The sequence below is a fragment of the Plecotus auritus genome, assembly GCF_963455305.1.
Source record: "Plecotus auritus genome assembly, chromosome: 9".
Taxonomy (NCBI): domain Eukaryota; kingdom Metazoa; phylum Chordata; class Mammalia; order Chiroptera; family Vespertilionidae; genus Plecotus; species Plecotus auritus.
The window spans coordinates 109,596,354-109,622,675 of NC_137783.1; the positions used below are offsets into that span (position 1 = coordinate 109,596,354).

General features: G+C 43.7%; 2 protein-coding genes across 5 annotated transcripts in view; one reads left to right on the forward strand and one right to left on the reverse strand.

Annotated features, from left to right (window-relative positions):
• The window catches only part of XRRA1 (X-ray radiation resistance associated 1), a gene marked incomplete at both ends in the record, with an annotated part of 50,741 nt that extends 45,765 nt beyond the window's left edge, over positions 1 to 4,976 (forward strand). The window contains 5 exons of one of the 3 annotated variants that reach the window (XM_080687786.1): positions 180 to 521; positions 2,954 to 3,155; positions 3,888 to 4,003; positions 4,213 to 4,318; positions 4,741 to 4,976. In XM_080687786.1, the coding sequence (XP_080543912.1) occupies positions 180 to 521; positions 2,954 to 3,155; positions 3,888 to 4,003; positions 4,213 to 4,318; positions 4,741 to 4,976 (1,002 nt within the window). Of the gene's footprint in view, positions 1 to 179; positions 522 to 2,953; positions 3,156 to 3,887; positions 4,079 to 4,212; positions 4,319 to 4,740 lie in introns of all 3 variants that reach the window. The other 2 variants (XM_080687784.1, XM_080687785.1) reach the window with 2 other exon arrangements.
• Positions 4,977 to 13,211: 8,235 nt separating this feature from the next.
• The window catches only part of RNF169 (ring finger protein 169), a gene marked incomplete at its 5' end in the record, with an annotated part of 58,901 nt that continues 45,790 nt past the window's right edge, over positions 13,212 to 26,322 (reverse strand). Inside the window, 2 exons of one of the 2 annotated variants that reach the window (XM_080640502.1) lie at positions 13,212 to 18,660; positions 19,112 to 19,205. In XM_080640502.1, coding sequence (XP_080496628.1) covers positions 17,479 to 18,660; positions 19,112 to 19,205 — 1,276 coding nt within the window. In that variant the 3' untranslated portion in view covers positions 13,212 to 17,478. The remainder of the gene's footprint in view (positions 18,661 to 19,111; positions 19,206 to 26,322) is intronic. The other variant, XM_080640501.1, reaches the window with a different exon arrangement.

Here is a 26,322-nt window from a genome sequence, read left to right on the forward strand (position 1 = left end):
GTATGTCACACATAGGGCACATCATAGGTGCCCAGTAAATGTGATTTTGCTCCCTCCCTCCCCCTATGAGCCCTCACCCAGTGCTCCGATCACTGTACCAAGTGGTCTTAGGCTGGTGAGGGTCCATGGGAGAGATTCCAATTAGGAAGCAAACCACTCTATCCCTTCTCCCATGACAGGTACAAACCCAAGTTCCAAAGGTGCCAAAGCAGCCTCTGGTGCTCCATCAGCCACCTGATACCACAATGGAGTCTCCCTCGGAGGAGACGTTGGAGTCACAGCTGCTTGAAGTGCTGCCGATTGCCAAAGACTCTCCTGTGAAGCCAACAATGGCCATTGAGGGCCTAGAGGGCCTTTCCCTGCACCGCCGGCCCTTCGTGCCACTTCCTCCCATCTGCTCTGACTCCACCGTGCATACTGAAGAGACCACGTCTCGCCCGAGTGACACTGCTGGCCACCTCAGCCCAGAGCACCCATCAGATGAGGACACCAAGAGCACAGAGTCCATCTTCTTGACGCAGGTGCCTGGATCCACCTGCCCCTGCCCACTCGTTCCCAGTTCCCACAGGTTCCTGTGCAGCCCTTAGATGGCTGGACTGCTTTTGGCAGCCAGAAGCAAGCACATGGAGGGTCTGGAAACCAGAAGGCAATACCTAGCAGGGCCTGCCAGTGACTAATCCGTGGGTACTGGTAGGGACACCTGTGGGGACAAGTCATGGTACTGTGGTAGAGACAGCACCTGGGGTTAGGATACGGTTCTGAACAGTTTTTAGGAAGGGTTGCTGCTGCCTCTGCCCATCTGCTTAAGGTCACCTCACTTCTGATGCCTCTGAATCCTGGGAATACAAATGGATGAGACATGGTGTTGCCCTTGAGATGTCCTTAGTCTAATGGGGAAGATGGACAGGAACAGTGTACATGGTCAGTGTTGAGAGTGAGAAACCCAGGAGCTGGAGGCCTAGAGGAAGAGGGGATGCCTCTGTCCCAGATCAGGAGGTCAGGCTTCCTGGAAGAGGTTCAAATGAGATGAGCTTTGCAAGCTGAGTAGGAGTTAACATAGTGAGGACGTAGGCAGCAAGGGCAGCATGAAGCAGGATACAGAGGAAGGAAATTAATGGTATGTACAGGAACCATGAATGGTTCAGTGTCAGTGCAACAGAAGGGTTCCATGTAGGAAAAGGGACATATATGGTTGGAAGAGTTGGCAGGGCCCCCTTAAACTTTATTATTGTACCATTGCCCTCCCCACTTCCAGACTTGCCCCTCCAATCTGCCAGATCTTTCCAAGATGCACATCTGTCCACACGGTTATGTCTAATTCTCTATCCATCCATTTCTTACTCCACAGAGGACTTATAGCAGCATATATATTCATATAGTATAAAAGTATCTTTTAAAAAAATTTTTTATTGATTTTCAGAGAGAGAGGAAGGGAGAAGGATAGAGAGACAGACACATCAATAAGAGAGAAACATCATCAATCTGCTGCCTCCTGCATGCTCCCTACTGGGGATTGAGCCCGCAACCCAGGCATGTGCCCTGATGGAGAATTAAACCATGACTCTTGGTTCCTGGGTCAATGCTCAACCACTGAGCCACATTGGTTGAGCTAGTATAAAAGTATCTTTATGAACTATAATAACAGTTTTGGAGTAGAGTATAAGCAAATAAGCATTAAAAAATAGACAGAGGGAACTAAGATGGCAGCGTAGGTAAATGCCTGTGCTCCCACAACCACATCAAAATTACAACTAAAACACAGAACAACCATCATTCAGAACCGCCTGAAAGCTGGCTGAATGGAAGTCCTACAACTAGAGAAGTGTAGGTGTGCCATTTTGTTTTTTGTGTGTGTTTTTTTTTAAAATATATATTTTATTGATTTTTTTACAGAGAGGAAGGGAGAGGGATAGAGAGTTAGAAACATCGATGAGAGAGAAACATCGATCAGCTGCCTCCTGCACTCCCCATACTGGGGATGTGCCCGCAACCAAAGTACGTGCCCTTGACGGGAATCGAACCTGGGACCCTTGAGTCCGCAGGCCGATGCTCTATCCACTGAGCCAAACCAGCTAGGGCTGTGTTTTTTTTTAATTGGGAGGGAAATCATCTCTGTGGAGGCCGCCTGTGAGGAGCAAGGGTTGTTTTCTATTACCTTCTCCATTCTTCTTTAAATATTTGGTAGAATTCACTAGTGAAGCCATTTAGTCCTTAGTTTTTCTTTGTGGGAAGTTTTCAAATTACTAATGCAATCTCTTTGCTTATTATAGGTCTATTCAGATTTTCTGTAAGTCATAAGTTTAATAAATGAGTATAACTACATCCCTAGATGAAATACAGGTTTCATAAAGTTGTTTCTTATAAAACCAGTTGGGGTAGGCTAAAATGTGAATTCAGTTTCATTCACCCCCTTTCAACCGCATTGCCATGCATCACAGTGAGGATAAAAAACACAAAGACAAAACACCCTTGGCTTGGCATTTACAGTGCTTCCTGGTTATTGCCCCAGCTGCCTACCTCTTCATGGTGCACTCCACTATACCCATGTCAAGTTTCTCCTGATGCACCTTGTTGTCTTACCTGTGCACCTTGCTATGATTGTATCATGCTGTTCCTTGCTTGCAACAGTCCTTCTTGCTCATCTCTTGCAGCCCTGCCAGGGAATGACTCTTCCAGTTCTTTAACACTTAGTTCAGGCTAAGGCATCACTTCCTCCAGGAAGCTTCTTGTCACCCCAGGCTGGGTTAGGGCTTCCTGTGGGCTCACCTGGAGCCCTTGTGCTCCCTTCTGTTACAGCATTTACCAGGGAACATGGTCACTGTCTATTTTCATGTCTGTGTCCTCTCACCCAAGTCTTGGTTCTTGTCCTTAACAGGGCCCCGCATGGGGACACACACAGCGCAGATGATAAATGTTAGTGGAATGAATGAATGTGTTTTCTTTTTGGACACAGGTGAGTGGGCTGCCTTACTCCCTCCTCCAGAGGGATGATTCAGAGGTGGATAAAGACCAAAGACCATCACCACCATCCTCAGCTCCCAGAGAGGTGAAAAAGACTCGGAAGAAGCTTCCATCTGCCACACTCTCCAGCAAGTACCATGGCTATGAGGAGCTGCTGACAGCCAAGCCTGACCCGGACTTCATTGAGCCAAAGGGTATGTGAGGAGAATGCCTCCGAGGCAGGGAGCCCTCTCCATAGCCCAGGTCAAGTCAGGGCAAAGCCAAGGCTGGTGTCAAGACTCTTTTCCAGACCAGGGTGCTGTCTTCTATCTTACGTCTGTCAAGGGGCCCCTGCGGGTATCCTGGTTTGGAGCCCCACATGTCAGGACCCCTGGCCTGGGCCTTACTAGGCTTTGGGGAGCCACAGCTGTTCAGAGCTTCCAGCCAGTCTGGGCCCAGCTCTGGTTGGAAAAGTCTCTCCAGGAAGGGTTTGATGAACAAACACTCAGACTGGCCAGATTCCCAGTTAAACCCCAAATTGAACATCCAAAACCCTCCCTATTTGGTTTGAGGTAAGGGAGGCAGTGCCCTCTCTGAGCCCCTTATTTCAGACCGATGTATTAATAGTCTTGGCACATTCAAAGGAAGTGGCACTCAGCTGTGCTCTCTGGGTGTCAGTCCCTGCAGTGTAAGCCCTCTGAGGTTAATGTGGTTACACTGGGGCCAGCCCCTTTCCCCACCCCAATGCCCATTGGGATCTTTGCTTATAGGGGACTGGCTTTCACTGAATGATTGATAGACTTCTGACACAGAAACAGACCAGGGATAGATGTGGGGCTTCACATCCTTTTACCCAGGGCTGCTGTTCTATGGGGAATGAAAAAATTGGGGGAGGCATGTGGGAGGAGGGGGAAGTGCCTGGACTCCACCTTGCCTTCCTGCCCTAGGAATCCAGAAGAATGCACAGGCCCTGCAGCACATGCTGAAGCACCCACTCCTGTACGCCTCCTCCAGGCCCAAGCTGGGCACTCCTCAGAAACACTACGTTCCCAAGGAGAAACGGGTAAACCTGCACTGCACTGAGTACACAAATACCTGCTCAGGCCCCCACGGGGACAGAGGTGGCTGTCACCTCCAGGTCTTCTAAGAGCCGTGCTTCCCCAGAGCCCCCAATTGCTTCCCTGCCTATGGCTGTGATATTGTGAGGAGGTGAGGCCAGGAAAGTCTGAGCATAGGACTGGGATAACACTCTCCTCTCTCACCTTTTGTCACACCCAGAGGATCCCCGTTCCACCTCCACGGAAGACTCGAGCCCAGATGCTGGATGACATCCTCATTCGCATGCGGGAGTCCCGGAACATTACAGAAGCTCCGCTAGGTATGACCCTGGCCCCCAGTCCTCAGCTGCTATAACCCGAGATATAGCGGTTTACTCATCTGCTGGTATAAGGCAAAGGGCTTGTGTCAGGCAGGAAGAGCCCTTAGGAACATGTGCCCCAGTCCTTCCCTTGTGCAGATGGAAAAACAAGCCCGAGTGAGGCAGGGAGTTGCCTAACGTCACACAGTATGATAGACTAGAATTAAGGCCCAAGATAGAATCAGGAGGGGACACTGCTGGCTTCCTAATGCCCCAAGCTGGAGAGGCTATTTTCAGTTAGTCCCCTGAACACCCTTCTCTTTCCCCCTCCCACTTTCTGGGAACTCTGGATCCAGCCCAATTCCACCCTACACCCAACCCCCGCCTTGGAATGGGTGAGACCCAGAGCGAGCCTGCTGCCCCTCCTGGCTTCCTTCCTGCAGGAGCTGTCCTGCGCCAGCGGACAGGGCTGGTGAACCAGAAGCAGTACCTGGAGGCCAAGCGGCTGCTGAAGGAGTTTCAGGCGCGCTACCGGGAGATGGTGCGCTCCTCGCTGAGGTCGGTGTTCAGGGCACCGGCCCTGGCCCACCCGGCCCTGAGCGGCCCTAAGTTAAGCCGCTTCCTCCAGTTCGTGGATGAGTTCTACCCGGAGCCCACAGCCAGTGACTCAAAAAGCTAGAGCTGCATACAGGGCCATGTGCTCCACCCGGCCTGTGCCCCTCGCCCTGCGCCTCTCGCCCTCCCTGAGGGCTCCGTTCCCTTGATGGAGCTGGAACCTTGGGCTGGCTCGGCTGGGCACAGGCCTCAGAGCTAAGCCCAGCCTTGCTGGCTGGCTGGCTACAGAGGGCGGAGCTCCCCTTCCCAGGCCCGGCAGGATCCAGCGCCTGGCCCAGCAGCAATAAAGACTGGGTGCGCAGAGCAAGGTAGGCCACGTTCTTTCTTGGAGCCTGTACCAGGCTGTACACTGGGGAAAGATCCTGTCACATGTGTCCAACAGAGCTTCGTGGACCGCTAGGATAGAAAATGGAGTTGATAGAATAGAGAAGTAGCACAGAACCTAATGCTCCGAGAAGTTAACTCACCCACAGCCAATAAAGTGTGTTTGGGGGTATGGTGGTGGGGACAAAATTGAGGCCATCAAGCTCCAGAAATGGTACTTTTTCTGTTGGGCAGCTTTTTCTATTGTGAGGGTAAATGTTGGGGAGGGAGGAAGGAGGATTGAGAATTCCCTTATCGGATAAGGACAAGCCAGGCCATAAAATTGGGACAAGCTTAGGAGAGGGCTTACATGGAGTTTCCCAAGGTACTCTAATCTAGGACACAAACTGAAGCCCCATATGTAAGCATGATGGGCTGCGGCTCTAAAATGGACCCTGGGGCTGTGCAAGGTCAACCAGGGCTCATGTAAGTAAACTAGTTCTGGCCAAGGCCGCCGGTGGGATTGTCCTATTCTTGTGAGAGCCCAGTAGTCAGCACCTGCTACAGAGGAGGATCTGGAGAAGGCCATGGGGATGAATTCCAGAGATTGTGCATTTGAGGTAGATGCTGGGTGTCACCTGGCAACCGTTGCTCCTAAGGCTATTCCCCTGGAAGTGCCTATAATTCAGACTTGAAGAGCAGGCTGCAGTTCCCAGGGTCCAGGAAGCAGTGGCACAAGAATTAAGGATCCTCAGTGAGATACAGACTTCCACAACCTAAGTTGTAATTACAATGATTATAGAAATATAGTTTTGTAGCCACAGCTGACAAGACAAGCACAGAGTATATGCTGCATTTCAAGTGTGAGATTCTATTAGGACACAGAATATTTGCATCCTATCATACTCAACCAGTCTCACATGCCAGATATATTCTCATTCATGTCAAGTTCAAAGTCAGTCATATCTCATTCACACAGGCACCTGGGCAGATACAGGTAATGCAGGTGTTACCCATAGCAGCACTCCTGTGCAGGAACATGTGCTGACTCATCACCTTAGACCTCCTGGGGCCCAAAACCACCCTTCCCCTAATGTCATGAGGGAGAATCACTCCATCATTCACACCAAACCTGGCTAAGTTCCAATTCTGGAGAACTGGACTGCTCCCTTCAGCCAGAAACACTATCAAACCATAGGGTCTCAAGTCTGAACAGCTCCTGGGAACAGCCCAACCTCAAGGCAGGAAGCCTTTTGTAAACACCACAACAGATCATTCATCTCCTGCCTGCACATCTAGTGACAGGGAGCTCATCCCGTCCTTTGTTGGGAAAGCTATAGGACAGTTCTAGCCATTAGGTAAGCTGTCTGTCTGAGCCCCGCAGTTGTCATAGCTCTGCTATTTTTGGCTAAGAGTATATTCCTTCTCTGGATCAGATATTTTTATACAGAATTTGCCTTTTGCTCATTCTTTTTAAAAAAATATATTTTTATTGATTTCAGAGAGGAAGGGAGATAGATAGAAATGTCAATGATGAGAATCATTGATTGGCTGCCTCTTGCACGCCCCCTACTGGGGATTGAGCCCTGCAACTCGGGCATGTGCCCTTGGCCGGAATCGAACCTGGGACCATTCAGTCTGCAGGCCAACACTCTATCCACTGAGCTGAACCAAAAGCTAGGGCTTTTGCTCACTCTTAAAACCAATGGCATTGCTGCTTTGGTTTTTTAAATTAATTATTTAGAATATATATATTTTTTTTATTTCAGAGAGGAAGGGAGAGGGAGAGAGAAACATTAATGATGAGAATCATTGATCTGCTGTCTCCTCCAGGCCTCCCAATTGAGGATCAAGCCCACAACCTGGGCTTGTTCCCTGACCAGGAATCAAACGGTGACCTCCTGGTTCATAGGTCAACGCTCAACCACTGAGCCACACCAGCCAGGCCTGCTTTGGCTTGTATTAAGTCTTTATCAGCAGACTACTAATATCAGAACTGCTTTCCTTTTTTTGTACTTGAAGTTGACCTTTGATATCTAATGGAGGATTTTTTACATTTCTTCATCTTAGTCTCAGCCAGGAGTTCCCTGCTGCCAGAATCATTCCTGATTATTAGCTTTGCCATCATGGAGGCTATTTACAGAATGAGTGTAGACAGCTGGCCCCTTTCCCTCCTATGTAACCAAAGCGTGCCAATGTAGAACTCCCAGGAAGGAAACCACTAGGAGGCTATGCAGTGACTACTACTCATCTAGGAAGAGACCTAGGTAAGGACACATGGGAGCTAATGTTTCTTATTTATCCTTTCAGCCTCAGCTAAGTCCTTGAACTCTCCTTCCAAGCTGAAATGGGCTTTCCCTTTTTTTTTTTTTTTTTTTTACTTAGTATGACCTCACTGGGCACCACACTGCATGATGCCAAATGATACCTCTGGTGCTAGGCCCAGGGTCTGCATCCAGGAAATACTCAATGAGATTTAATTTGTGGATGAAATGGAAAAAAGCTCAGGCTAGCTATCTTAATGGGATTATACACAGCTATGGCTAAGACACTCGAAGCCAGTGCTGGACTTGTTCCCACAGGCACTGCCTTGGACTTCCCTCAAAACCACCATGATCAAGAAAACACAGCACTCCAACCTGCCTGCTATTTTAAGGCAGCGTATCAGACTACTAACCCCTTCCCATACAGTGAACTGCTGCATCTCTGGAAGCTATACGATCATTTACCACTTGTGTCCAACTCTTTTCTATCTCAGGAGTAATCCAGACTTAAGTCACATTACCAGGGTTCAATTTTTAACCTCATTTGATATATCTCATAGGGCAGCTCATTTAACCTTACCCATAACAGCAATGGAGTTTTCAACCTCTCTGGGTCCTTCTGGTGTTAAAAACACTCTTTGAGGAAGGGTTCTTCACTGAGAAATTGTCATTTGCTTCGTTTCCTGAGTTTTGTGCTTTTGAAGAGACGTGGCCTAGTCCTATCTCAGTGAATAAAGCCTCAGACTAGATTTGTCAAGTGAACCAGCATTCATGACTAATCCAGAAGGCCTTTGGGGTGGTAGCCACCCTCCCTGTTGTCAGGATAGTCACTCTCCCCAGCACATCTGATCTATCATTAGATTCTTCACCCCCTGGGCTGGCTCTCACCCACAGCCCCCCCCCCCCCGCCCTTCTCCATAAGCAGATGGGAAAATGGCTGACACACTCTTCTGAGCCTTCTCCAATCTTCTAATAAGAGCAAAACAAGACCAAAACAGAAGAAATTGTTTCTCCCACCAATTCTTCAAAATTAGGCCCATCTGTTTTCCAAATCACTAATCCAAAGTGCCAGTGAGTACCCTGGAGGGTCAACTGTGGCCACAGGAGGGAGAGAAAACCGATTTAGATGCAGTTTGTGTCTCACCATACTTGCTACTTCAGGATGCCTCCCACCCCTGCAGTGGGTGCAGAAGGAAGACTCATCTCTCTAGCCCTGTGAGGCACTGTCCAGGAGGAAAGCCAGCCCAGAAAAAGCAATCAGTGGCTTTGGAGTCAGAGGATCCAGCTTCCAGGCTGTCAGGGCCAGTTCCATCTGTAAATGAGGGCCACCCCTGTCACAGCACCAGGCTATAAGGTAATTAATGAGTGTGGTATGTAGAACTTTAGGAGCCAAGAGACAATCAGAGATACTGACCAACTGCATTGTTTCTTGAAAATCATTTTAACGAACCTCTTTGGAAGAGGTTGGGCCAGATGATTTCAAAGGTCCTTCAAGTGCTGGTTTACCATGTATGGCATTGACTCGTATATCAGTTCTTCAAATTGGTTTTACAAGTTTAGATGAAATAGGGATATATTTGTTCTTGTTGGATGAGAAACTGACACCAAGCCGATTTTGATGAGTTCCTGAGCAGTGATTTCAAAAGAGGGTATTTTAAAGTATCAGATGTTCTGGCCCTGGCCAGATGGCTCAGTTGGTTGGAGTGTTGTCCTATACACCAAAAGGCTGCAGGTTTGATTCCTGGTCAGGGCACAAAACCTGGGTTGCAGGTTGGATCCCTGCTCAGGGCACATATGGGAGGCAGCGGATCAGGTTTTCTTTCTCACATATATGTTTCTCTCCTCCCCTCCCTTCCTCTCTCTCTAAAATCAATGAACAAGTACTCCGATGAGGATTAAAAAAACATATCAGCTGGGGGGAAGGGGAGGCCGGGGGGAGGTCAATGGGGAAAAAAAAAGGAGACATATGTACTACTATTTGTAATACTTCAAACAATTAAAAAATAAAAAATAAAAATAAAAAAATATATAAAAAAGAATGTAAATGCACACTATCAAAAAGCATTAATTGAAAGAATAATTTTAAATCATTGTATGTATATTATTACTGCAATTATGCATAATTACATGTAGAGCATGTATATTGTAATTATACATATAGTATCGTTCCAGTTGGGTTTGTTTTTTTAAGCCTAACCATAGAAAATTTACTGAGAAGTGCACGGAAATGATTACTTTTGGGGAATGGGATTATGACTGCTCTTTTCCCCTAGCCCCGTTCATTTTCATTTTTGCCTACACTTCTTTCATAAGTATTATTATTTTCATGATTAAAAATTATCTGCCAGCAAAAAAATAAAAATAAATAAAAGTATAATCTTTAAACAGATAAAAACAAGGTTAATAATGTGTATTCTGTATTACTTTCATTTAAATTTTATGTGAAATACCTACAAAATCTTCTAAAATTTTTGCTAGGAATGGTTAACATACAAAAATAAATCTTGGCTTTACCAAAAAAAGAGATATAAATAATTAGGATAGTATTATTATACAAATGTATTGTGGAATTAACTGCAAATTAACTTAAAATGTCTCAAAAATGATTTTTTATAATTCTATAGTATCTTAGGATAATATATCATTTAAAAATATGTATAGTATTTTGATTTTAAACTATATGAAGTATTTTAAAATATGTGATTACTACCTACTCAAGAATAAAGTCAAGCCACTAAAATATTAAAACAAAAACAAAAACATATCAGATGTTCTGAGTAAAGCAAGGAAAATGTCATCCTATACATTTGTTCTTTACTCGGGTTCTTTTTTGGTGCATTCATTAGAAAAATGGTTGAATATCAGAATAATAGTTGTAAATTGGAAGTACCTTAGAACTCAGAAGACATAGTTGTACACTACAGAAAGTCCATCTTACCTAATTTCCCCCATGATTCCGAATGTCAAAGCAAGACATTCCAACATGGGGCATCTCCCCAAGCAAAGCTAGCATCAAAAATCACACAGTCACCCAGCCAGCGTGGCTCAGTGGTTGAGCGTCAACCGATGAACCAGGAGGTCATGGTTTGATTCCTGGTTGTGGCTCAATACCCAGTGTGGAATGTGCAGGAAGCAGCCAATCAATGATTTTCATCTTTGATGATTCTATCTCTCCCTCCCTTTCCCTTTCTCTCTGAAATCAATAAAAATATATATTTTTAAAATCACAGAGAATCTAAGCTTAGCCCAGATTTGCCAGAGATTGCTCTCCAGAGATAAGACTATTTTACTAGAAACAGAACATTTACTTTCATGAGCTTGCTTTACTATATTCTCAGCTTGGGCTTCTCCTCGAAGGGAAACATCCATTGAAGAATGCATTGTGGTACTGTTTAAATAAACAACACATCATTCCATTTGATTCCGTGCCATTTCCTTGTTGGCAGGAGCATCCTTGACAAGGTATGACCTATTCTAAGTCCTCTGTCTTTGTCAAAATAGTTTTTATGCATGTGAGAGGTGGCCAGCAGTGGCAGACCACAAAGATCTAGACCCCTTGTCCAATTCTAACGCACACAGCAGGGTGAGTAAAACCAACCCATTTTCTATTTTTAGGTAGGGGGAAAGGCCTAAGGACAACTGTGTTTATGTATAAAGAACTGAGAGCAAACATTGCGTGCGCGCGCGCGCGCGCGCGCGCGCGCGCGCGCACACACACACACACACACACACACACACACACACACACACACACACACACACGGGCATTTATGCTAACCATTGTTTTCCTTGCAGTTACCCTTAGGACTTGAAGTGTTCTGCTGGAGGCTAAGGGATGACCCTTCCTGCTCCCATTGGTGGCACAGCTTGGAGGGTGAGCGGGAGAATCTGACTGTTGCCTTCCGTAGCCAGGGCCCAAAAGCTACTTAAGCTGTAACAGCTTGATCTTTGAGGAGTCACTGCTGTTTTTACCCCTTCTTGAATTAGAGAAAAGGAAGGTGAGCAAGCCTGGCCTTACCTTGGCTTTGTTCCACCAGTTCTTGATTTAAGACACCAGAAAAGGTAGAGAGGCAGCCTGCTCCAAGTTTGAGGTTGTCTCCCACACTTACTGACAAGGCATTAAGGAAGCATTTACTCACTCAAAGCAAAGTGTATAAATATTTTTCTTAGGAAGAAAAAAAATACTGATAATACATAGTACAATGTGCACATACAGTCTTGGCACTTTTCCTTCATCCGGTTTAACCAACCTCTAAACTGGTAACTTCTATATATCTTGATGTATCTTTTTCTGTAGAACAATCCTCTTAAGAAAGTTACAGTGGATAACACTGATGTATAAGGATACATTTCTGGATCCTCTTTGGAGGAAAATCTATTCAGCAACCTCTTTCCCTAGAATCCCACTGCCCTCCTCCCTTGCCACCTTTCCCAAAGCAGACCTGCTTTCTCTTTGAGTCCCCAGAATTTATAAGCAGCTATACTTACTTTTAAAAACCAGGCCCAAAGACCATTCTATAGATTAAAGGAAAAGGCTGGCTCAGAGAGATTTAAGTCCCTAAGTTCTCAATTTTTAAAGAAAAATGAAGGGCTGGCTGGGTTTTAACCCTTGGTAGTTAAAATGACTGTTCCAATAAACATATCACTTCCCAAGATCCCATATTCACCTTACACTATCGGGATTTTCCCTACCTGGAAAAAGGTACTTTTTTTCAGGGGGATATAGGTGCCTTTTAAATCTAACTTAAAAAATCAGGAAGAAAACTGTTAAAAAGCCTCCTAAATCATTTGGTTGTCCCCCTTATTACCAAATAGAGTGTGTGTGTGTGTGTGTGTGTGTGTGTGTGTGTGTGTGTAACTTAAAGGACTATTTATTCAGACCCTAGAAAACTATAATATAAAACTAGAGGCCCAGTGCACGAAATTCGTGCACAGGGGCGGGGGGTATGTCCCTCAGCCCAGCCTGCACCCTCTCCAATATGGGACCCCTTGAGGGATGTCTGACCACCTGTTTAGGCCCAATCCCACCAGGTGCAAAGGAGGGCAGTTAGCGGGGAGGGGGAACCACCGGGATTGGGCTTAAACAGGCAGTTGGACATCCCTCTCACAATCCAGGACTGCTGACTCCCAACTGCTTGCCTGCCTCTACCTGATTGCCCCTAACCGCTTCTGTCTGCCAGCCTGATCACCCCCTAATGACTCCTCTGCCAGCCTGATAAACACCTAACTGCCCTCCCCTGCAGGCCTGCTCGCCCCCAACTGCCCTCTCCTGCTGTCCTGGTCTCCCCCAACTGCCCTCCTCTGCAGGCCTGGGTCCCCCCCAACTGTTCTCCCCTGCTGGCCTGGTCTCCCCAACTGCCCTCCTCTGCTGGCCTGGTCACCCCTAACTGCCCTCCCTGCTGTCCTGGTCACCCCCAACTGCCCTCCCCTGCAGGCCTGGTCCCCCCACAGCTGCCCTCAACTGCCCTCCCCTGCAGGCCTGCCCCCCCCCAACTGCTCTCCCCTGCAGTCCTGGTCCCCCCCAACTGCCCTCCCCTGCAGGCCTGGGTCCCCCCCAACTGCCCTCCTCTGCCGGCCTGGTCACCCCTAACTTCCCACAACTGCCCTCCCCTGCAGGCCTGGGTTCCCCCCAACTGCCCTCCCTTGCTGGCCTGGTCCCCCCCAACTGCCCTCCCCTGCAGGCCTGGGTCCCCCCCAACTGCCCTCCTCTGCCGGCCTGGTCACCCCTAACTTTCCACAACTGCCCTCCCCTGCCGGCCATCTTGTGGCAGACATCTTGTGTCCACATGGGGACAGCCATTTTTGACCACATGGGGCATCTTGTGTCTTGGAGTGACCGTCAATTTGAACATTACTCTTTTATTAGATAGGATAGGACACAGGGTGCTGGACATCAAGTTCCTAATTTCTTAAAAAAGAGGAGGGATGGCAAGGGGGAGAGTTTGACTTGATTTCCATGCCTGCCTATTCCAGCTACATGATATTTTGTGGTTATGATCCAGCCTTCAATTTTTCTTTCCTTCCTCTCCTGCTGGCCCTCCATCTGATTGAAAAGTCAGGCAAGAAAAAGGAAATAAATGCCACGTTGCTGCCAGCTCCAGTTGAGCGGTTCTGATTGGGGAAGAAGTCAGGAGGTTACTAAGTTGAGATGTGGCCATAGATGCTTATGCTAAAACCAGCTTCTGAAGAGATCTTATTGTCCTATGATCACTGGAGGATAAAATTCATTCTCTTATGGCAAAATTACTTAGGAAATGGAAAGCAGTGTTGCAATCACATCACAAATACTGATGGGAATATCTAAAATGTTCAAGGCAGCCTGCTTGGTGCTAGACAGTATCTTGAATGGCACCATCCAAGATCATCTCTATGGAAGAAGTGGCCTTTCATAAGACCATTAACAAACCCTCCAGCCACATATACATTCAAATACATTCCATTAGACACTGAGCTCCACAAGAGCAGAGACTGTCCTTTCCGTCTTTGTATCTCCACGACCCAGCACAGTGCGCACAAGTTCGAAGCTCAGCAGATGTCTGTCAAATGGAACAGAAAGGATGAACAACAGCACAGCCTTCGGTCACCAGCTTCACCAGTCAAGCACAGTGGCAGCTTCCGATTTTAGTCAGTTTGTAATCATACAGCAATTAATTAAGCAGCTTTAATCTCTTAAGGGCATTTTAGGGAAAATGAACAAAAAACACAGAGAGAAGGCATTCATCACCAGTGCTCTCTCCAGGCAAAAATTTTAAAATTAAATTTACAAAATAAGTGAAGCCACTTACAAAAAGTTTTCCTGGGAAGCCTCAGCCAAAAAGAATTAACCTTTTAAAAAGAGGCAATTACATGAAAGGGGCCAAGGGCTGGATACACACTACCCTGATTTGACACCAACCCAACAGGCCCAGATGACTTCTTCCAACAGATACAATCAACAGTCAGGAACGTGTTCCCCAAGTGTCATTCCCTTTCCAAGGAAAAGGGCTAAGAGCCCCCTCCTCAGGGTACCATATTTCTTAGATTTCCCATCAGAATGACCTCCATCCTTCATAACTTCCCCTTTAATAAGAAAAAACAAAGAATGCATATACACAAGAAACAAAGATAATAGGACATGAGAAATTTGTATGGTGAATCAGATTCCATTGATTTGTGATAAATACGTTTGCTTCGTGAAATAGTGCATCTCTCATTCTAGCTGATAAACCCTCCCCATTATTCTATTTCCCTACCTTGTCTTTCTTTTTCTCCAAAGAATTCATGTCAACAACTCCATATGTGATCAACTTCACAATCAAGCAACAGGAGAGGGGAAATTTTTCAGAAAGAAAACGTGTTCAGGTTTTTAAGTATGGGAAGAATCTTAAAATACAGATAATACCTTAGTGATTTTTGCCTCCTCCAAAGCCAAGCAGATTAAAAATTAAGCCTCATCTCTCCCTAACCTAAACTGCTTTGCATATATTTGAAGTACTACTGCTCAGCTGGAAGTATGGGAAACAACTGTCAATACCATTGTAGGCACCACAGCAGGGCTAAGGGGGAAAGTCAGTAAGCTGGATCCATAATTCAGAATATTCTCTTACCAACAAGTAGCTTTTCACTCTGTACCTGAAGCTATAACTTGTTGCTACTACTATGTAATTTCTTAAAATGAAAGTATTACTCTGGGGAAATATTTAAAATATATATCTTTTTCTATTAAAAATATTTATCTTTTTTTCCAAAAACAAAAATCGGTTCCAACTGAAAAGTCTTTTTTGAATTATTGGAGATATAGAAAAAGGTGGCAAGTGGAAAAATAAGTCTTTCCTACTGTCAATGAGATTAGCCTCCCAATAATACTAAGATCAAAAAGGAACTATCTGAAACGGCAGTAAATGGTGTTTTCTCTGTGGGCATTTAGTAAGTCACCCTCTCTGTCTTCTGCAGACCAGTGCCAGCTCTTCTATCCTGGGCACCAAGGTGCCCTCCAGCAGCCTTTGGAGGGCATATGTTGCTAGTAGGACCTAGAACTGAAATGGTGTGAATATAAAGTAATGAGACTGATGTGTTTTTTAAACACACATCTGCATGTGTGCACGCACAGAGAACACAGGATACATACATTCAGGTGACTGATATTCCCCACCAAAGTAGTCACTGAGGAGGTTCCACATATTGCAGTGATCACCAAAATGCTTACGACATCTCTGGAACTTATCTCTGGGAACTGTTTATGAGCTGTACACGAAATGGCTCTGATGACTTTAAAGGTGCACCTCATTTATTATTCCAAGCCTTCTTGTTATCCCACCTTCTCTTCCAGAGGTTTCAATAGCTTCTGACTAGTCTGAAATTTAAAACTCTTTCTCCTATAACCCTAAAAGATTACAGATTTTCTCAGAGAAGGGAGACAAGTCTCCTGAGAAGAAGCAAAATAAGGGGACAGAGTAAATCCCTAATGACCCTGATCAGTGAGTCATTATGGTGCTGGATCTTAGCTTCTGCCTGAAGAAGAGGAAGAAGTTGGAATATTTGGCTATTAAGGTCCCTTCCAGTTCTAACATTTTAGGAGTCTATGTTTCCAGATGTTTCTAGACTTTGAGGACAGTTCCAGACATGTTTTCACCAATGGCAACATCACTGGAAAAACAATTCAGTATCCTGTTGGGGCCACTCAAAGGGGACAACATACATTGGGATATATAAGCTCTGAAAGGTTTGTTAAATGCCAGTCATGTGACTTTATAGTAACAGCTCATACATGCACAGGGAATGTCAGCCCATCTGAGATTCCCTAAAATCACATCTTAATCCCTATTTTCAATGAGCCCAGATGGGCAGAAGCACCAAGCACCACCAGGGATGCAAAAGACACATGGTGTCAGCTGCTAAGGAAAATAAACCCCAAAGGTCCATGGGACTGAACTTACCAGCTGCATCCAGCTAGATACCTTGTTTCCATAGTATGGAGTTTCAGCATTGTTCTTGCCTGACTTCTGGGCAAAGTTTTTGGACTTTAGATCAACATTGCAGATAACCCTTGGCCAAGTGGAGAGTAATAATGATGTCCAACTGCCTTTTATCTCACAGCCTGGAAAAAAGAAGGCTGTAAACTGTGGGGGTGGGACTAATTGCACAGTAAAGGTTTATAGTTCCAGTCAATTTCATTATCTGCAAAGTGGGTACTCAATGCCTAGTCAGCTTTCCCTAGGCTCCCCTGGCATGACCTTGGGTTGTAGTCCATATAAAAACCTGTTAGTGTGGAAAATCCATGGGATTTGTTGTCGGGAGACCCAGTGGTCAGTCTGGGCTAAGCCACTTAGTTGAGAGAACCTGAATACCTGCACTGCAGTTTCATCTAAAAATGGGGTTAATCCCACTTACACATTAGGTCTCCTGGTAAGAGCAAGTTCAACAATGACTGAAATGGTCTGTCAACTATATAGCATTAATCAAATGTTACTTTTTAACAGGGAATGTTAATTAGCTTTTGTAGAAGCATAAACTCACTGATCTCATTAGGAATATTTACTTGTGGCAAGGGTCAGGAGAAGAGCTACATGATCTTTTGGAATCTGCCAAGGAATTATATTGTTCCACTTCTTTGAAAAAGATGGAACTTATTTTTATCTGCAAGGTCGATTTAAAAAATACACTCTGTTAAAAGAAGTCAGGAGATCTATCCGTTTGAGAAGGTATCCCCTTTCCGCTACCATTTCTACCTCTGGCCATTGTGCTCCTGAATCTCATTCCAAGTGGGTGCTGCCAGATTTGGCCCGAAGCCCTTAGGCCTGGGTCACCTAGGGGGTGGGGAGTGCTTCTGGCCTGGGTCACAGGGAGGCAGAGATACAGTTCCCTTGGATATAGACTACAAAGGCCCTGGAACCTCTCAGAACCACATCAGGGTGTTTTGCCATGAAGAAAAACCCCAAGTCAGAACACTGCGCTCTTCAGTATAAATGACCAAGCCCAAAACAAAGACCTCTTAAAAATAGGTAACACTGTTCATAGGTGCTACTTGGCCCCGGCCATGTTGCTGGACCGTAAGAGATACTGATCCACGCTTCCTTTTCGCCGACTCACAGTCCGCCTCTCATTGTCAAACATGCGCTGCAATTGCAGAGCCAGCTGCCTGTCTTCTTCCTCTTGCTGCAATTTCTGCTCCATCTCTCGCAGGACTGGGTCTGCTGGGGCCAGACCCAACTCACCAGTGCTTTGTCGCAGTTTCTTAAGGGACCCATTTTGTTCCAAGTGCTTGGTCTTACAGTGTCTTTTCCGGCCCCGACGTAAGGCAGGAAGTGGCTCCTCACCTAGGTTGTCTGCCAGAACACCATTGGGCAGATCAAAATGATTCACTGTCTTCAGCTGTCTCTTTGTTTTGAGGACCCCACCTGAAACACTGTTTTTGGGTATCACTGAATTAATCGCCGAGATTTTCATGGCTGTGCTTACACAAGTTTTGTCTAACTTGGCATTTGGGATTGACCCTGACGCTTCAAACTTTTCTCTCAAAGAAGTCCCACTGGCTCCCGCTCTGAATTCTGAAGAACAGCAGGTTTCCAATGGGATCTCTGTGCTCCTTTTACTGTCACTGCCCTGTTGTGCTTTTGTTTGGCTAACAGAGGGGAAATAATCCGGGTCAGCGGAGGCGGGTCCAACACACTCAGAAAGCACATGCCCCCTGGACAGTCTTGTATTTAAAGCCAGACGTGGCCTCTCCTTGCTAGAATGGATAACTTCAGAAACGAGCAAGTCTTCCCCTGTTTCTGGAGCCAAGGAGGTGAGGGTGGCTTTCGAAAGGGTTTTTTTGATCTGTCGCTCCTGGAAGATCTGTTCCCACTTTTTGAGGATCCGTGGACTGGCCTCATAAGAAGTCTGCTTCTGTAGACTTCTGTTTAGGTTGCGGGGTGTTGATTTGATGATGAGGGGACTTAGCACACGGCCATCAGGGAGTCTCTTGGGAGGAGTACATGGTGAGCAGACTATGGGCTTGAAATGGTTGAGTTCTTCGGAGATGCTGTCATTGCTCTCAGGGCTGATGGAGCGCTCGGGCTTATGCAGGGAAGCCAAGGATGAGAGGGAGCTGAAGGGCAGACGCTTTTCAATGGTCAAGTCAGGGGCGGAGAGGCAGCGGTTGTTCTGAGTGGACAAGAGGACACCAATGATGGGGTTGGAGGTTGGGGTTATAGTTGTGACCTGAAAGAGGTTAAAAAGATTATACATACATACATATATACACAGGTGTTTTTTTTCTTCATAATTCCTTCATAATGGTAGAGGGATAGGGAGAAAAAGGGTAAGAAAAGGGATAAAGAGTGATATAAGCCTAAGAAAAGGGGAAAATCCCTAACCTAGAATGTACAACATTTTCAGAAATTCCTAAAACTTGAAACAATACAATTAAAAATCTATAGGGAAAAAAGTCATGTAGAACTTCTAAAAACGTTCATCTACCAACCCTCATGCCACCCATCTGGCTACCAATTCAAACTGTATTCCCATCATTGCTATTTATAAAATTCCCCAACATAACTAGTCTGCCCAGGACCCTGTGCAGACCCTCTTCTCATGGAATGGTTTCTTTCCCGGCCATGGACAGGCGGTGGCGGACGGGACTGGATGCCCAGGGCCTGTGTCTGAGGTGTACCTTGGCTTTGCTGGTTGGGGCTGCTCGGAGTCTGCTCCTCGTTCTGTCCTGAGCAGTGTCACTGCAGCTCTGACTCCTTTCTACCTTTAGGTTCCTAAAAGAGAGTAAATAAAAGACAAATAGTCAAGCGTAGCCCATAATGCTAGCTAAGGGGAAAAAATGAAAATCTCTTCTGTCCTTTTAAGCCACCCACCAAGAAAGACAATTCCCTTGGGCAACTGCAATGGAAAATGAGTTAATTTAGTAACAAAACACATTCAAAGAACAAAACCTGTCAAAAGAAGAGGAGTTCTCCAGAGAGGACATTTGGTTTAAGCTTTTGTTTCCAAACTAGAACTGCTTCAATAACACAAGACTAATGGCTGTTTTGCTCATGCTTTGAGAGATATGGGGCTACTTCACCTTCCTTAATAGAGTGGACACACTGTCCAATCACCTTTGCAAACAACAGATTCTCCCCCTTCAAATGTTTCCGCAAACAATCTAAATCAGCCATGAAACAAACATTTAAGTACCTACAAATATGTAAGTACCCAAAAATGCCACTCACTGATGAGCATTATCTGGGCAGTGAAAACACAGAGAAGAATAAGATACCGTCTAAATCAGAATCCAGTGAGGTATACAAATAAATAATTTAATACCACACAGTGAAATGGTACAACAAAAAAAGTGTGCCTAAAAGACAGACTGGCATAAAAGAGGGGGTTATTAGTGACTTGGATGGAGAGCAGGGCAGGAAAAGCCAAAAGTCAAGGTGGACACACAGTCATGCAGATGATTCCAAACAGAAATTATTTCCCTAAATAGTTTTTCTTAGCTTTGGAATGGAACATCTCATATCTCCTTTTTTATAGCAAACGACTTACTTTTAAAGTTTTACTATGTCAGAGAAAATTTATAAAGGTGGTAATGAGGTGTGTTTTCAGGGCACCTCTCCTCTTCCTACATTTCTAGCAAAGGCCTGTCCTACCTATGACTTCCAGTCCAGCATTTCTGTGATATTCCTCCCATTCAAAACTTCTCATCCTATGTCTGATGGCCACATCACCTTGCTAGATGGCTTCAATCTAATGAACAAATCTATGCTATGTTATCAACAGGAGAAAGTGGTGGCCAACCTGCATTACATGTCTGCACTTCAAGAAAATTCAACACTGAACCTAAACAATGTGAGAGTTGTACCCTTCTTGTGAGATTTATTTTGGAACAGGTGGTAAACTTCAACATCACCCTATAAAGGCAGCTTAGAAGTCAGCTTGGTTTGTATTTTACCTAGACCAATATTGAAATCCATTTGTACTCCCAGAACTTACACAAACTGTCAGTGTTGTAAGCCACCCAGAAGTAAACTGGATTGCAGATTAAAATGCTGCAGTGAATAACATGTACTTTGGGTCAGGGGGAATGGATTCAGAGCTGAAAAAGACAGCATTATTTCAAATATATGACTTGTTTGGCATGATTTCATCAGAGAAAGAAGTAGACACTTAGACACTCATCAACCTAAGAAAGAACTTTGTAAGTTTCAATAGAGCAGTTCAGTGATAGCCCTAGGAGGTACTGAGCTCTTTCATTAGGTGTTCAAACTGAGGCTACACCTATACTTTAAGGTCCAAACATTCCATAATTAAGAATTAGCTTAATATAACTTAAAAAAACTGTTTATAAATTCATTTCATCAGCAGTAACATAATCAAATTTAAAGACACTGACTACATGCCCAAGTTATAAGAGGTACAAATGACAAGTACACAGTGCTAAGGAGAACCTCTTTACATACACGCTAAACGTGATTAGTGATAAAAATAACAAAAAGGCCCAGGAAGGAAAGCCACACTTGCATCACTCCAGCACACCAGAAAGACACCCAAAGCAGTTTCTGATCATTTAAAATCTTTTGGGTAAGCCTCAGTATAACAAATTGTCATTGCTTCTTCCATTCATTTGGTCAGCAGACTTTACTGAGCGCCAACTCTGTGCAAAGCACTAGAGACGGACTGACAAAAAGGTAACCTTGACCAGCAAGACCATCCAGTCACTGAAGTCATGCATCATAGCATGACAGCACTATAGGAAAGCAGTATTTATGTACTGCTAAACTCTCTAAGAGTTACCTTCTAAGAGTTTTATAGTTTTAGCTCTTACATTTAGGTGTCTGATCCAATTTGACTTAATTTTTGTATATGATGTGAGGTTGGGGTCCAACTTTATTCTTTGGTATGTGGATATCCAGCCGTCCCAGTACCATATGTGAACAGACTATTCTTTCCCCTATCAAATGGTCTTGGCACCCTTATTGAAAATCAGCTGACCACAGATGAATGAGTTTATTTCAGGACTCTCAATTCTATTCCAAAGACTGATATCTCTACCCTTATTTCAGTACTACACTCTTTTGATGGCTGTAGCTTTGCAGTAAGTTTTGAAATCAGAAAAGTGTGAGTCTTCACTTCTGTTCTTTTTCAAGATTGTTTTGGCTATTTGAGATCCTTTACAATTCCATATGTGAATTTTAGTATCAGCTTTTCATTTCTGAAAAAAAAAAAAAGGAGATTGGTATTTTAATAGGTATTGCAATGAATCTGTGAAACCAGTTGGGGAGTATTGGCATCATAATAGTAAGTCTTCTAATCCATAAGCACACTGGTGTTTCCCTTTATCTAGGTCTTCTTTAATTTCCTTCAGCAATGTTTTGTAGTTTCCAGTGTCAAGTCTTACACTTCTGGGGTTAACCTTATTCATAACTATTCTATTCTTGTTGATGCTATTGTAAATGGAATTGCTTTCCTAATTATATTTTCAGATTGTTCACTATTAGTGTATAGAAATTCAACTGATTTTTGTATCCTGCAACTTTGCTAGTTTATTAGTTCTAATAGTTTTTCATGAATTCTTAATATTTCCTATGAATAACATCAGGTCACTTGTAAATAGAGTAATTTTACTTCTTTCTTTGTAATCTAGATGCTTCTTCTTTTTTCTCAACTTTACTGAGATATAACTGACATATACAGGATGGGGCAAAAGTAGGTGTACAGTTTTGAGTACATGAAACACAGTTTATTCTTGTATTATTATTTATTAATTGTATTATTTTCCATACAAACAACTGTAAACCTACTTTTGCCCCACCCTGTATTATAATGTAGTGTAAGTTTAAGGTTATTTTCTTAGTGGTCAACCTGGGGATTACAGTTAATATCTTAATTTATAACAATCTATTTCAAATTACTATGAACTCAACTTCAATAGCATACAAAAACTCTGATCCTATATTAACTCTATCCCCCCATTGTGTTGTTACAGGCACACAAAGAATCACAAAAATCATGAATGTGAAAATATTGTATAAACAATAAACATAATATACAGATATTATTATTGTAGTATTTGGTCACCTTAAGAAGCTTCAAAATGCTGGCTGAAAATAGTTAAGAGCAGTGAATTTGATATTATTCTTAGGCCTGAAAGAGCTCAAACAATAACTTCACTAAAAACAGGGAGATAACCTCTCCTTCCACCTTTGTATACACCAGTTTCTATATCCCCAAACCCTAACACAGTGCTGGGCACACAGTGGATAGAGTCAATAAGTTTCTTGTAAATGAATAAAAATATTGTATAGAAATGCCTCTCTTTTCTTTAAGGAAAGAAAACTTTAACATTTATTAGGAATCTGTTATCTGTCAGACACTGTGCTGGGTGTTTTAGATATAGTGTATCTCATTTAATCCATACAGAAGCCCTATCAGATAGTTATCACCTTCCTCCATTTATGAAGAACTGAGGGGCGTTAACTTTCCCAGGTTATACAGCTGAAGCCAAGATTTCACCCTGTATCTCTCTGATTCCAGGCCTGAGCTCTTTCTACCACAGCATACTGATCTTACACTCTGCTCTACTTTGCCATAGAACAAAACTAGCACATCTAGGAAGCTCTCTCCCCCGAACACATCACTAAATCATAAACAAGAGAAAGCAACATTGTCTGAAAGGCAACTAGTTTAAAATTTCCACTGCCAAGAAGCCAGATGGTTTCTGGGATGTCTAGTTAGGCTAAAAATGCCCATAACCATAATGACTTACAAGCACAGAAAAGGAGGGACAGCCAGTATAAACATGCAGCTGGAAAGCTAGAAGATTTAATCCTTATAAAACACTGCTTAAAAAGTTTTCAAATGTTAATGCATGATATAAAACATTAGACAGCTCATACTCTCAATTGCTCACTCATCACTCTCTCCCATAACCACATTAGTTTCTTTTAATCACATTTTCAGGTCTGACAGAGCTGAGTACCACCAAGAAGCTAAAGGCTGGAGAAGACCCTCCTTCCAGCCCCTGGCCTGGGTGTGTGATCCCCTGTACCGACCCCCAACCCCCAACATACACACATATTTGAATGAAACCAGCCACTTCCTTAGGCCTACTTGTAGCTGCCATACAACTAGAAATGGGTGAAATTTTGTTACAATCCTTCCCTTGTATATTTATGATCTGGGTTATCGGACTTGTACATACCAGTATTCTTTCTTTTTTTTAAAGCGTACAATTACGTTTTTAGTATAATCACAGTTACTAAGCATCACCACAATCAATTTTAGAACAACTCCATCACCTCATACCCTTTAACTAATATTCCCAAGCCCCACCCTTCTCCTCCTTAGCAACCACTGGTCCACTTTGTCTCTACATATTTGCCTGTTGTGAACATACACTAGTATTCATTTGCAGATGGACAGAAACACTGTTTCCACAGCATAATGCAAAAGGATTTGAGTCTCCTCAAACAGCATGATAACTGGACAGCTTCTTAGATCTCTGTAGCAACCTGGTATCTTTTTAGAACAGGCAGGGTATAAATTATCCAACAAAAAGAAGAAAGGCAGCTTTCTGCTGCAAAGGTAGATCATTTCAAGGCAAAGATCCAAGCACAGAGCCTTTTAGCACAGGGTTCTAAGAATGGTTTGATAGAAAGAGCATAGATTTACAGTCAAGAGAGACCTGAGTTCCGATTCCATCTGTCACTCTACAAAGGTGATACATTCTTGGGTGAGTTATTTAACTTCCTTGAACTTCATTTTTCTTAGCTGTAAAATGAGAATAATATTACAAATCTTGGAGGCTTAATGTGAGAACTAAATGAAATGAGGTAAAGCACTCAACATGGCAGGAAGCACTGGGAAAAAGCTAGCTCCCCCACCATCTGGCCAGGCCCCCCTGAAAACTACAAGGATATTTCTATCCGATTATATCAGAGATATTACTGACACTTCTAAAACCTGCCATTCTTCTTAAGTTCCACATCACTTCTCCTTAAGTTATTTTCATTTTCTAGCCATATTCCATTACTTTTAACAGCATAGGGATCTGTAAGCAGGTCATGGGGACAACCAGTTCGTTTTTTTGTTTTTTATTCTAGTAGAGAAGAAGGTCATTAGGAGTAAAAAGAAATAAAATTTAAAAGTAAAGAAACCAGTTTTTTAGATATTTAACATAAAACTTAACTTTACAATTGTACATCAAGTTAATTTTTTTCAATTAACATATATTTTGTGATTAACTTAGAAGTGACCTAGGTTTAACTATTACTCTGTCTGCCTATTTGGAAGAAGTTTCATTTTCGAAGGGCTATAGAACTTCATTAATAGTGCTGCAAAGCCCTCTTAAAGGCTTTTAATTTCTTAAATGAAAATAGACCAAGCTGTTGGCAAGACTCAGCCAAAATCTGTTCCAAAATAACCATCCTATCAGACCTACTAACGCTTACCTCCTTCATACTTTTGGGCTCAAGAAAGAAAAGTTTATAAAGTAGGTAAGTAAAACAAATGCAGACTTATTTGATTTAAATACAGTTGTAAAAACTTTAAAAGCTTTTACATATGAATACTCTTTAGGAAAAGAACTTGCAGAGAAAAACTTTTGTTGCTGCTTGACAGACAAAAAAAATGCAGTTGAAATATCCAAAAACTGTTAACAACGCTAATTCTTTATTTTTTAAAATTGTGGTAAAATATCGTATATAATAAAAGCCTAATATGCTAAGTGCCCAGTCATCCAGTCGGCCGTTCAACCAATCAAATCATAATATGCTAATGATATGCTAAGGCCGCTCAACTACTCGCTGTGATGTGCACTAACCACCAGGGGGCAGACACTCTGACTGGTAGGTTAGCTTGTTGCTGGGGTCTGGCCGATCAGAACTGAGCTAGACAGGCTGGACATGTCCTGGAGCCCTCTTGCGGTCCCTCCCTGGCTGGCCAACCTCCCACATCCCTCCCTGGCCCTGATCAAGCACCGGTGATCAGGGGTCCTTCGGCTTGGCCTGCGCCCTCTTGCAATCCGGGACCCCTCGGGGGATGTTGGAGAGCCGGTTTCAGCCCAATGGCGGAACAACCGGTCACTATGACGTGCACTGACCACGAGGGGGCAGACGCTCAACACACTGTCCCTCTGTGGCAGTGCTAAGGATGTCCGACTGACGGACATCCCCTGAGGGCTCCTGGACTGCAAGAGGGCGCAGGCCAGGCTAAAGGACCCCCCCGCCCCCGTGTGCACAATTTTGTGCACCAGTCCTCTAGTATGTAACATAAAAGTTACCATTTTAAGTTTACGGTCACATTGTTGTGCAACCACCACCAATCTAATTCTTTTTCAATATATCCATATGCTACAACTCATTGTCAGCATTAACAACTCTATATTGTTTTCCTAAATAACATTTGCAACTGGAACTCAATATTTTCTTAAGGACAAAAGCATGTTGACTAAATAAGAGATGTAATCCACAGTATTACCATAATAGATTTTCCAACCTAAGGTTTCCATGACATTAGTAAACTATTTCCTAACAACCAAATCCAACTGTTTTAATAACTATACTAATAACTGAACTCAGCCCACATCCTTGGATATTGTTAAAAAATGAATACCGAAATCCAGAAATGTGTAATACTGATCACAAACATTTCTTAACAGTAAATTTTAAGTGAACATATTCCTATAAATTAGACCCATTGTGGCTCAATGATATAGGATAAGGCTAAGGATGGGCCAAAGAGCAGGAAAAGAAGATATATTACAGATATTCCTGAGGCACATATAATCAAAAGCACACCCACCATATAGGCTTTGTTTTGCCCTTTAGAGAAGAATTTTCTAAGTTCCTTGGTAGGCATGTCTAGGTATTGACATATTAATCTGCAGCT